General features: G+C 41.8%; 1 protein-coding gene across 5 annotated transcripts in view; it reads right to left on the bottom strand.

The window, feature by feature from the left end:
• abi1a (abl-interactor 1a) overlaps positions 1-12,692 on the bottom strand; it is a 57,987-nt gene that overhangs the window by 14,634 nt on the left and 30,661 nt on the right. For all 5 annotated transcript variants that reach the window (XM_073488125.1, XM_073488122.1, XM_073488123.1 and 2 more), the window contains exons 3-5: positions 7,197-7,373; positions 1,434-1,537; positions 673-825 (exon numbers count right to left, since the gene is read on the bottom strand). In XM_073488125.1, the coding sequence (XP_073344226.1) occupies positions 673-825; positions 1,434-1,537; positions 7,197-7,373 (434 nt within the window). The remainder of the gene's footprint in view (positions 1-672; positions 826-1,433; positions 1,538-7,196; positions 7,374-12,692) is intronic.

Below are 12,692 nucleotides of genomic sequence, written 5' to 3'. Positions count from 1 at the left end.
TCAACGTTGCAGTTCTAATACCACTTCGTCCATTTTGGGAAAGGGATTCATCCTCTGTTGCTCTTCCTGCAGTTTTTTTATTTTTTATTTTATTGACGTTTTGGGAGAGTTGTAGGCTGTATAAATAAACCCAGCTTGACTTAAACTTGTGTGAGTACAGAATGTATGTGTCCACATATTCCTGGGAAGTGCAGATATAATTGTCATCATGTGTCTGCGTCTATTAATCTCGCAAGTAATTATTTATATAATAATTTATAAGCCCACAATAACCTCAAGTAACAGTCCAAAATCCAAAGATATTCTATTTCTAATGATATAAAACAGAGAAAAGCTGTCCATTTTCACATTTAAGAAGCTGAATTGACATAAAAAATGCTGCTACAGGTGCGTCAGTGCAGGACTGTCTCCACAGACACCTCATTTAAATACTCTGGTATACTGCAAAATACAGAGAGATTTATCTGGAGGGTATAGGCTTAATCAGCAATGTGTAAACTTGTTTGGCAATGGCTCTAAAAAGAAAAAAAACTCATTTTTATGTAAGTGTTGCATAATTAAGCTTTCAAAGATTAATCAATTAGCGGAATCAGCAGATGAACAATCTGTTTCTCGGCACATGTGAAGCATAAGACTGTGACAAGACTGTGTGCCCGCTCTTTTTTCATCTACCTGTGTGTGCGTTGCCTCTGGTTGAGCGACGCCGTGCGTCCGGGGCTGTGCTGCTGGCCGTGCTGGCTGCCTAGTCGGGCAGGGCTGGTCATGTAGTCGTTCGGCACTGTCGGTGGCTTCACCGGCTCCAGGGTCTTGAAGGGCGTGTTGCGTCTGCAGCGACCAGAGGTGGAAAAGGAATAACGATAACTCAGTGATGAGAATGATCATGATTCTGTGAAAATCCCACTATCAAAACTGCGAGACAGTGTTCACTAGAGCGTTGTAAATCCTATCAGTTTACCCAGCTGGATTGCTGTGTGCTACAGGCTGGAAGTTTACTCTCAGAATTAATATCTGATTAGTGTCACCGACTGCCAACGACAGGGTTCATCAGAGTGTGAGACCTGTCCGACACTGATCCATGAAAGTTTCCAGACTTTCTCTTTTTCTCTGGCTTCGCTTACATCAGTTTTGTTATTCCAAACGTGTATAATGAGCCAAAACCACAAAACACAGCAAACACGAACTCACTTGGGTTGAAACATAATGTCCTGGGGCGTCTTGTTAGCTCAGTGGGAAGTGTTTGTTCTCCGTGTTATTTCATCTTACTCTTCACCTCGCATGTATTTATTAAAAATGCCCAAAAAATAATCCAATAAATGAATAAATAAACGGGATTTGTACTTGAACCGCCCCCACAAGAGCTCTGCTTTTTTATTCTGTGTTTGATAATTAGAGGATTAGTCTTCCTTTCACGGTGACTGAAATGGAAATCTTACCCGAGCGTGCCACGCCCTGACATGGGAGGGCTCGGCGGCTTCTGCGTCGGCGGATTGGTCCTCGATAGTGTTCCTCCTCTGATCGCCTGATTGTTTCCATGTTGCTGTGGTTAGGAGAAAGAAAAGCCACTTATTTAACAAACAAATTACCTCAGGCGGCGTGGGTGATGATTACTACTTGTGTGACAAAAATCAAATGTTATAGGCTGCCCAGATGACAACTCTTCCACAGCATAGACGTATGTACTTCAGTTGGGAACATTTGAGGGGTTATGTAATGCCAATGCAGCTTGTGTTTAAGTCAAGTCACAGGCCGTTTGCTGCTGATTGCAGGTTAGAAAGCTCCAGGTTGTTTCAGCTGGGCCTCTTGCAAAACACTTACATACTGTAACTACTGAAAAAACTGAAGTCAAACTCAATAAAAAACTTTATATACTGCATATGCTTTTATTCTGGGAAGCCTATAAGGATTTTGAATAAACTAAAAGAATATTTATGGACAACTACACAACATGTAAAGTAAATAATGACATACACAGTTGGTAAATGACAAGGAGGTTGTTACAGAGCCTCAGAGGACTACAGTACAAGTCGGTTAATGGGAAATGACAACAAAAACCACATGTAAAGGGATTTGCTGTGAAAGGGTGTTGGACGAATCTATCAATAATACATTACGGTATAAGGGGTCATGTGACAAACAAGACTTACCTTGGCTTTTAGCCACTTACGTGGGCGAAGGGGAAAAAAAGAACACAGAGGAGAGAGACAGAAAGAGGGCATGTCAAAATGGCCATGTCTGAATGGATCAGTAGAAGTCAAAGTACAGGCGAGGAGGAGAAAAACGACTCCTCGTTGTATTTACACTGAGTAAACATTTAGTAAGACCTGGGCAGGTCAGCAGATAGAAGAGGAAAACACTGTGGCTGGCTGTGACTGTTGCTCTCTTTACTTAGAACTACAGTGCCACACCCAGTGGCACAGTCAGACTGGAAGGAAACTGCAGGGATCTGATGGCAGAGCTATTGTGCAAAAGTAAAACAAGTCTTATCTTAACATGGCGTCTGAGGCTGAAAAATTCACCTTAGTGGATCAAAAGACTGCCTCAAAAATATAAATTTTAGATCTACTGTGTTCTTTCGATTCATTTATCTTAAATAATCATAACATTACTGGCAGCGATAAAGAAGACCTTTGTACTCGTGTGTCAAAGAGAATATAGAGCCAGCATAGCAGGGTTTGACAACTGCAGAGTCAAGTGGCTCATCTATAATGCAGCTTCCCCCGGTGGCCTTTGCAGAAAGCATTGTAGCATCACAAGAGAAAAAGAGAAAGTGAAACCAAAAGCACATTCATGGCATAGGTCAGTATGAAGTGATCTCTGCCTCTTTAAAAGCAGAAAACACCTTCAGTGCATCTGTGAATGGTAAATTTCACTCTCCCAGGGTTATCACAGCTAGACCAGAGTCAATTCACAATCTAGGTCATGGTAGAAATGCTAAGGCCCGCTACTGCCGTCCCCGTATCTTCCCGGCAAATACTGTAGTCGGTTTTGCTGCACAGACCAGACTGTCAGCGTGGAAATGCTTTAGTAACATCGTCCAAGTTGAATTATGGAGAGACAGGTTCAGATTAAGGTCATTATCAAGTCCAAAAAGGCTTAGCATGTCGAGCTGGAAAATCTAGAGCAATGCAGTCTGTCAGAGTTGGGCGAGTCTGTCGGGTCAATGTTCGGTATAAAGGACAGAGATGCTTCCTGAGGTCGGGGTAGTCACCAAGGATACACCCCAACACAGAGTCTAAACAAGATGATTAATGTGTTGTGACTAAGTGTAGACCCAGTGTGACTTTGCCCATTGATTTGTGGGTTACGGTTTTGAAACAGAGTTGCCATCTTGTTTGTTTTTTTTGGACCCAGAAGTGACCATATTTGGATAGGAGAGCAGAACAGGGAGGGATATCCTGGTTGGACGGGCCATAGTAGCAACTCTTTAATCACAAGTTAGCAATGCCATAAAGCATCCTGTTTTATCATCTATTTTACTCCAAATGGGACCATAATTTACTAAATGAACATCATGCTGTGTTGAGGAAGACTCGAAACTAGCGATTGAGACCATAAACTCATTAGGAAACTATTTACTGAGGTAATAAATCAAGTGAGATTGTCTCACTTGTTTGTAGACTAATAGCTCAACTTGAAGCGGCCGATGAATTTCTCCATTTACACCTTTAAAACAGAGGGTTGCTTTAAAAACAGATCTTTTGGCACAACCTCCTATCACATTTTATCGTCTACAATTTGTAATCCAAGGAAGCGCTAAGTGAAGTAATCCGTTCAATCAATACAGCCATCTAGTTGGCTACATTACTCTATTGGTTGGTTCACGTAGAGCGGATCTGCTTGTCAGCGAGGTCATGTGAAGTTGGAGACAGAAGAAAGACGGCACTAAATACCGTGATCTCTGTGATTCGCCTGAAAAGTAGATTTTGGCGCCTTCAAGATCGATTACAGTCTACAATCGTCAGATCGCCAACCACTACCTCTAACTCCTCAGCAAAGTAACAAAGTCACTTCTATCTGCTGTTGTTGGGAAATTAATTGTGCCGTGGGCAGAATGAAATCTGATTGCAGTTGAAATAACAAACCATTTATTTGTTTGCTTGCACGGTAAACAGATGCAACAGTTGCTCTTCTGCTGTTTATCCGAGCTGCTCAAGGAGTGTTTGTCGTGGTATTAAACTAGACTTCCTGTGAATGCCAGTGACTACAGGTGACACCAAATCAACCAGAACTGTAATCTTAAGGATAAGAGGATGTTGACTTTATAACTGCATACAAGGAAATACAATAAACAGCCAAGACTTTGTCTATTTTAATGAGAAGAATATCAAAATTCACCAAAAACCCGACCCATCCCTTTCAGCTAATCTTGTAAACTCATAACTGTCACAACATAAAGCTATCAAAGGATTGCAATCTAACTTCAAACACCTGACATCAGCGTCCCTTGATTTCCGAAAGCCCCGCTGACTAGATTAAACATCAGCTGACTGGGAGAATAAATCTCATCTTTCATATTAAAGCTAAAAAGCGTCATGTCACTGTCAGTACGCCTGGAGATGCAGGAACATCCTGATCTTGTGACATTTCAGTTATTAATATGATGCCGCCGTGATCGGAGAAGAATCTGATTATCTGCTAGATGAATTTCACCTTCTCTTTGTGCCGTTTCTCTTTCTTCTTTATCGCTCCTTTGGATCTGAGAACAGCCTCTTACCAATAATGTATGAGAGCGCTACATGATGTTTCTCCTCTGTATCGCAGCCCGTGCTTTGGTGTTTAATTATACAAACACTGTGTGAGGCCGTAAAACCAATTCAACATTTAGGCCGGTGCAAACACACGCACATGCAGCGAGTTTCACAGTTAACCGGAGGGCAATAGACATGATTTAAACTCCCATTAAAGTATTGATTCTGGTCAATAAGTAAACCATGGCTATAGATATTCCATACAAGCCTGGCATCTGACAGCAGCCATCACAGGACACTATATGAATTAGTATGGAGTACCGATGTTGAGTATTGATTGGCTCTTTGGGCTGTGACATGCATAGATGAGAGGAGGTGAGTGATGTAGGGCTGCTGCAGGAGTGTGTGTGGGTATGTGTGTTCCCCATCACATTCACTAACTAAACGCAGCCTTTATAAAGACAGTTAAAGCAGAAAATCCACTGAGATTAGGCCCAGAGTAATACGTAATGTTCTTAAAATAGACACATCAAACTCTCTCGCAGCAGCCATGAAACGCGGTGGTTTCAGTAATTTGACACCATTGTGAGATGATGTAGTGGTATCCTGATTCGGAGCAGCTCTTCTAACACTGTCGTGTCAGAACTGAGGATGATTCACACGAACCTGACTCTGATTTTGATTGATATTTGCCCTGTGATTCTATAAAATGTACTTTAAATGTAAAATTATTAACATTATTAGGCCTGTCATAATAACTTATTTTGTTTGACCTATTTGTTTAGACTTGCTTTTGCTTAATTTGTTTAGTTTATTTTGTTTGTCTGCTTTTCATGTTGGTTGCTTTTTGTCGTCTTCATGTTTTTTTGTGAAGCACTATGTGACGCCTGAGGTTTTCCTGAAGGCGTCCATCTTGGTTTTCCAACTTCTTGTACTGGATCGTGGTCAACTCTTGTGTGACATGCTTAACAACTCTGACTTCAAACTTTTAAGGTAAATGGAAAGTAGCACAATTCTGGAGCTAGAGCTGGGAGTTAATTAGCTTAGCTTAGCACAAAGACTGGAGGGCAGGGGGATACAGCTAGTCAGGCTCTCTCCACAGTTCGTAAATCTGCCTTCCAGCACCTCTAACGCTCACTAAATTATACTTTTCCTCTCGTTTGACCGGGACAAAAACAGAGGTGGATTGTCACATTGACAAGTTGTGGTTTTATGTGTAGTTACATGCTGTAACCATTTCTCGGCATCCATCGATTCACTGTGCTCAGCTGCTGATCTCCAATAAAAGGTAGATACAACACGTTATTAAATTAGTTGGATGGTGGATTTAGTAATTTTGGACGGAGCCAGGCTAGCCATATCCCATTGCTTTATGCTAGGCTAAGCTAACAGCCTCCTGTATCAAGCTCCATATTTAGCATACAGACATGAGTGTGGTATCGTTTTTCTCATCTCACTCTTGAAAAAAGCGTGAATCAGCAAACTTCCCAAAAATCTCTTGCTTTAATAATAAGAAAAAGTCATTGTATGTAACAAAACAATGCCTTTATCCATATAAAAAGTTCATAATAAGCAGTGAAAAACTAGTCCATTTCATGGGAAACACACTCAAATAAAACGCTTCACTCCCTATTACCCATCACACCATCCCACCATGACAGAAGGCTTCAATGTAATTCCCTACACAGTAAATTGAGAGTGACAATACGGGACGGTAATGGCTGGCCTCTAATCCAATCTGTCTGAAAGCTGCAATTGATTGGCTGATTGATGGGGCAGCGAGCGCTCACGGGGGAGGATGGAGATCGCAAAAATGCCTGCGGCCGTCAGGAAATGATGTCATTACCACCACTATCAGCACGACCCAGTGACCCCTAAAGCAAGCCCTAATGGGCAAGAGTGAATATGTCACACTCGGATCATCCGCAGAGTTTATCACATCAAAATCAGCTTCTTCCCAGCCTTTCAGATGGTTCTGATGTGGAAATAAACTACAAATCTAATTGTAACAGCATCATTCCTCTGCTAAGGTTGAGAGAAACTGGAGAACGTGATTACGAGGGTGGTCTGGGCCTTAAGTGGCTTTAAAAATGTCTCACAAAATTTGTCTCCGCTTGCCATTTTCACAACGCTCCCAAGAATAGAGCTGTTTTCTGAAAGATATATGATGTAATCACTCTTTTTAGTTCATCTCCACCTCCAACCCGTTTCCCACCAACCCACACTGGAACATATTCCTGTAGGGTCAGAAGGGGTGCTTTCTGAAGATGAAAGAGAACGCACAAGAGATGGAGTGTGAGCGAGAAACCGAGTCAAAGTGGGAGAGTGAAGAGAAGGAGGGAGATAGGAATACCTCTGGCAAGAACGAGAGGAGGGGGAAGGGAAGAAAATTAGATACAGTGGAAGAAGAAAGTGGAAGTACAGAAGCAGAGATAAACTGATTTGAGTGGGGAGTGATCTAAAGCAGAGAAAAAGACCCAAAAAATCTGTAATAAATGGTCTTCTCACCTTAACACCATGGCCGACGTCGTCCAGTACATTGTAGTCAATGGGCTTCCTGATGTACCTGACCGGCCGCTCCATGTTAGCCGGGGCTATGATCTTATGGGTCCTCGCAGTGTTCTTGTTGGTGGTCAGGATCCCGATCTCCCGCCTGGCCACCTTCTCTTTATGGATGTCCACCGTCTGGAAATGACACAGTGAGGACAGATGAGGGGATGTGATCGATGCCAAAGTGGAAACACAGAGACGCACAGGACAACAGGGACCTCTGGGATTGAATGAACTCGTCATACAGCAGCTTAAGAAGGTTTAATTAAATCATGAGGCTGTGCTTTTCATCAGCGAGGTCGTAATCATTTTACAAGAGCCAATTCTCACTATTAAATCGATTGCGGTGGAGACCAGGTGCTGGACAGAATGACAGAGACACGTGTGTCGGAACAATTTCATAAAATCAAAAACTTCTTGCACAAAAAATGTGAAAATATAAAGTCAGAGAGTGATGAGTTTGAACTGAAAGAGATGTGATAATATTCACTCATATTTCAGGAGAATAAAATAAAGTCTTTTGTGGATTTTAATCATATTTTTTTACAGATTTCTATTAGCTGAGAAATGTCTCCATCTTCCTTTAGCAAAATACTCGGGCCGAGTCCTGGTGCATTATTTATGCTCTTGGAGACCCAGAGTGTTTTCCTACTGAAATTGCACCAATGTTCGATTAATTCCCCAGTCCCCTTCATAAAACTAATTACTTTAAAGATGCATTAGGAAAGCTTGCACGCTGTTGGCTCCAAAATGACAAGAATAACTTATTGGAAAACTGAACTCAGAAATCATGCTACCCTTGTTTGAACTCTGCATGGTGCATGTTTGCAGCCACAGACTGATCATAAAGAATACTGTATTATAGCTTGAATGAGGCAGTGGTCTAGATTTCCCAAAAGTACTTGATCACTTTCCAGTTATACTTTCATTTGTGCATACAAGGTGAATTTATGTCATATAAACTTTTGTGGATAAGAACCCTTTATTTGATGCTGACCCCAGATGAGTGTATTTTTCTACAAAATATCACCAAACACAGTTTTAATCGCTACACAGCCAATGAGGTAAAACCTTAATGTAGGTCCTCTTGGTTAGCGTGAATCTAATTACCAAATCATCTAGGCCTGCAGCTACCTACAGCCTGACATATACTCAATATGAATGATACTTGCGTTGATATTTGGGATTTATAAAGGTATGGTAATAAAATATTGCTTAATAGTATTTTTTGTGTGAACTTCTCGATACAGAGCCCTTAAATTTGTTGTTTTTTTATCACTAACAAACATTTTTACAGTGTAGAATAAACCTGCCATCAACACAAGATAAGACATATGTGTATTAATTCATCCTACACAATTCTCATATACCTCTTATCCCCACCCCCTGCCCTCTGCAAACATAACACACACCCACACACTGACACTTTATGGCTTGGGTGTGTGAATGTATTAATGTTTCATGTTGTCTTGACATCCTAGGATAGAATAAACAGCCTTATACAATGTATAATTAAGAAGCTATATATGTTCGTTGGTAAGAGACTATAAATAAAACTCCATGTTGGAAAGCATGAAATTGAAATCCGTTTAGTAGTTTTTGTGTAATTCTGCAGACAAACCAACCAACCAATAAAGGTACATGGGCGAAAAACTTAACATCCTTGCTTGAGGTAATTAAGATACATATTTTTTCTTTTTTAAAGAACTCTCAGTGCTCTCTGGTGGACAAACTAAACAACCTCCAGCCTATTTTGCCATTTCCGTAATGCATTGTCTTCTCTCTTATCAGCAAACATGTACACAGATATCAATACATCTGTGATAGTCTACCCAATTTATTGGTTTAGCTCTGCAACTAACGATTACTTTTTATATGGATTGATCTGATGATTACCTTCTTGATACATTGTTCCATCTTTTGGTCTATAAAATGGCAAATATTGCGAAATAAAGGCCTCTGATCTAACCAACTAACTGATATAAAGCAGAAGGAAGCAGCAAAGTCAGAGCCAAAGTATGTTTCACAATTTTGCTTGATAAATGACTATCATGTACAAACACTACTGTCAAATCTTCTACAGATGTCATGACCGTCACTGACCACTGTATTTCCATTCCCTGCTCGGCCTGCACACTCCCACCGAGCAGAGACGAGTCCAGGAGCGGCAGCTGCCCTTCCTCTGAGAGATGAAAGGGTGCAATGTCTGCAGAGGGCAGCCCAGTAAAACGATGGTCTCTCACAGGGGGGGAAGGAGTCAGCGACCAGCGCCAACAGAGGATTCCTTTCATGCCACGGGGATCTGGAGCTGGACCGAGCTCTGTCTCTTTATGCTGCACTGTTCCACTGTATGGACGACTTCGCCTTCAAGTATCACTCATCCCAGAGTGGAGGGAATCAACACCACTGTTTGACTTGTAAATCTAGTCCTGTACAGCGCAGTCAGTGCTGGGATCTCTAAACAAAATGAGGTATACTTGGGAGCTGAGAAGTTCTAGTATCTATAAAAAGAAGAAGCTGATTTTACTTCTTACAGGAGACGTCAGGGTAGAAGAATGTGGATTGTTCCAAATGACAGAAAAAAGAGGAATCAATATTTCATAACAGGCAAAGTTGCTCATACATAATTGCTCCCACGGAGACTTCGCATACAGAGGGGAAACATCCGTTCTGTTCCAATGCCCTGGTGTGTCTGTTTGAATTAAGAGGAATGACAGAGCATTGACTACAGTCATCGTTTTTAACCTGAGCCAGGCTGCCAGAACATGAGAGGCTCTTAATATAAAAAACGAACTGCGGTGACAAAGTCTTCCCAATGAGGCGAACACAGCAATGCGCAATTATTCCATTTTAGCAGCACTTGAAACTCCACTGTGTAAGGCCTCCACCATGATTGGATTTGGGATAATAACTTGAAACACAGCTCAGAGATAATGCCCAAATTTCTGACTGTCATAAATCATGATCGTCTGAACACAACTGTGCCGAAATCGAATCAGTCTTTTTGGCTTCCTTTTGCAGGGGAGTGGCGGGGTTCACTGATTGGCTATGATTGAAGTACTGTAAGTATTAAATGAGAAGTAGGGATTTCAGGTCTAGTTTTACTTCCAAAGCACATCTCTCACCTCAATTCACCTCACTATGACCTGGACATGCTTACCTCGGCTAGAAATTGGCATGTGATGTGCACGGCCCAGGACAGGAAGGCTCTGCAGAGCGTGATTAAAGGCTCATTTATACTCCATTTAAGTCCGAATAGATATAGCAGTCTCAAATCTGTCTCGCATGGACCGCCAATTTTCCTTCGCCACCGTCCAACTCGCATTTAATTCTCATCCATTCTCCGCCCAGCTGTTCTGTAGTAACAGTTTGTCTCTGTGGCCGGGCAAGGTACCATCATACCGACGTTTAAAACCTCTCACCAACTCGCATTACCTCTCCTCAAAAAGTTACGCCATTTCTAAAACTTCCTCCTCTTGTCCAGTAGTCGTGTCTTGCCTGAACTATTGGCTACACTGCTCCCCACGACTACTGGAGGTACTGCTCCGTTGGTCCGTATCCGTAAGCTTTCAGAAAATGGACGAAATGAACAGAGAGTAGTGACAGAAGGCTCCATGTGTATCTGAATGGGTATCTAACGTTGAGCATAAATGAGCCTGAACACCACCCAGTACATCCTTGGTATCCTTCTACTGAGCATTAGTGATATGGGTGGGGCTTCTGTGGCTTTTACGACATATCAATTATTGACCCATCCATATAATTTCTTAATCTTGCAGCGATCTTGTAAAGTTATGGAACATTGTTATTTCAAGATATAATGGAGAGGAAGTGATTCTCAGCCACACTCAAAAATAGTTAAGTTCCACTTCAAACCACTGCAAGAAACTTCTCCTAAACAAGAGATCTCATGTTGAAATATTTCAGCTAAACTGGGAATGCATCTGGTCCAGGCTGAACACATTTCCCTTATCAGAGGGCAGCGGGCGAACAAACATCATTGCAGCTGGCACAGGAGGGAAGTGAGAAGGCGAAGTACTGTGAGTTCATCTCCTTCCTGTTCACCGAGAAAATAGCCCCGCTGTACTGTAACAGTGTGAGCTGATGTTACAGAAGTGTTGACAAACGGGTAAATTCAAAACCACAACTTTCACACAGCGAGTGGCAGCTACGCCCTGTCGAGGGCGCTTTATCTAATCCATTGACCGGTGCCCAAAGAACATTAAATGGATCTGACAAAAAGGCAAAGGTCTAAGCAGAAAAGCGCATTCTGGATAACCCCTCTCGACGGACCCAGTGGGGAGCTCCAATCTGAGCAACAGCTATCTATCCTTTGACTGGTCCTATGACTTTTTGACTGGCACTGAAGGCGTTTACTTGATCCCAATGGTCCATGTGTTAAGTGGAAAGAGACTGAACTCTGAATACATCTTGCAAAACTGAAAGGTGGATGATTCACATGTGTTTTCAACCACTGTCCCCCATATGTTTAAAGCCTGCGGGTGTTTTCCCAGCACACTGAGCAGTTTTGGCTCTGGTGTTTGGCTAATCCATCAGTTACAGGCTTTTAGGATTTAAGTGCCCCCTCTTCTTGCTGCTGAACTGCTCTTTTACTCATTGCCTCCATTATCTTCTTTTCCTTCCACCCAATTCTTCTTCTGTAACCTTTTAGTTTTGTCTTTTCACTTATTCCACACAGTTCTGCCCACACCCAGTAAAGAGTCACCCATCTATCTGACTAGTTTGAGGATCTAGGTCATACAATGGAACTGCTGCCAACAACATCATCGTCATCAACACGTTCCAGCCAGACAGAATAAAAAAAAAAAATCTAGTTGAGATCACTTTGGGCTGAAGAAGTTTCCCATTTTGGGATACAAGTGAGTCAGCGCAGTGGTTGCCACGATGAGAGATCCTTGCTGTGTTGTTAGTAGCAACAAGTGCCTAAATATTTGCAATGTGTTATTTATTTCTTTTTAATCCAGATTGTTGCCATTTTGGTTGCAGCAGCACTTGGCCAGCTTGGAGCTCCAAACAGGACACAGGGTCTGCTGTTTTAAATGTTTGAACTTCAACACCCAGGAATCCAGTGACGTGATGATTTGTCCCTCGATGAAACATTGACATGTTTACCCAACTGGGAAGCTTGGGATCGTTTTTTGGATACCAACCAGATGATGTCAAAAGACCCAGCGTTGTAAATACATGTTTCTCTGAACAGAGTCACTGCTGATCGTGAAAGTATTCTGGTAATTACACAATCAATATACACAGGTGAGGTCAATATAGGTAACCACAAACAACACAAGAGGTACTTCCCAATAGGGGGAGCCACAATGGCTGGATTGCTGGATTAGCCAAATACTTTGAGAAATTAATACTTGTTTAGTTATTTTTCCAGAAAATGTCCTTTATCACAATATATTGTAAATTTATAGTGTGATATGAATTATG

This window comes from Pagrus major, chromosome 19 (assembly GCF_040436345.1).
Source record: "Pagrus major chromosome 19, Pma_NU_1.0".
Classification (NCBI taxonomy): Eukaryota; Metazoa; Chordata; class Actinopteri; order Spariformes; family Sparidae; genus Pagrus; species Pagrus major.
This window is presented reverse-complemented; position numbering and strand designations above follow the sequence as displayed.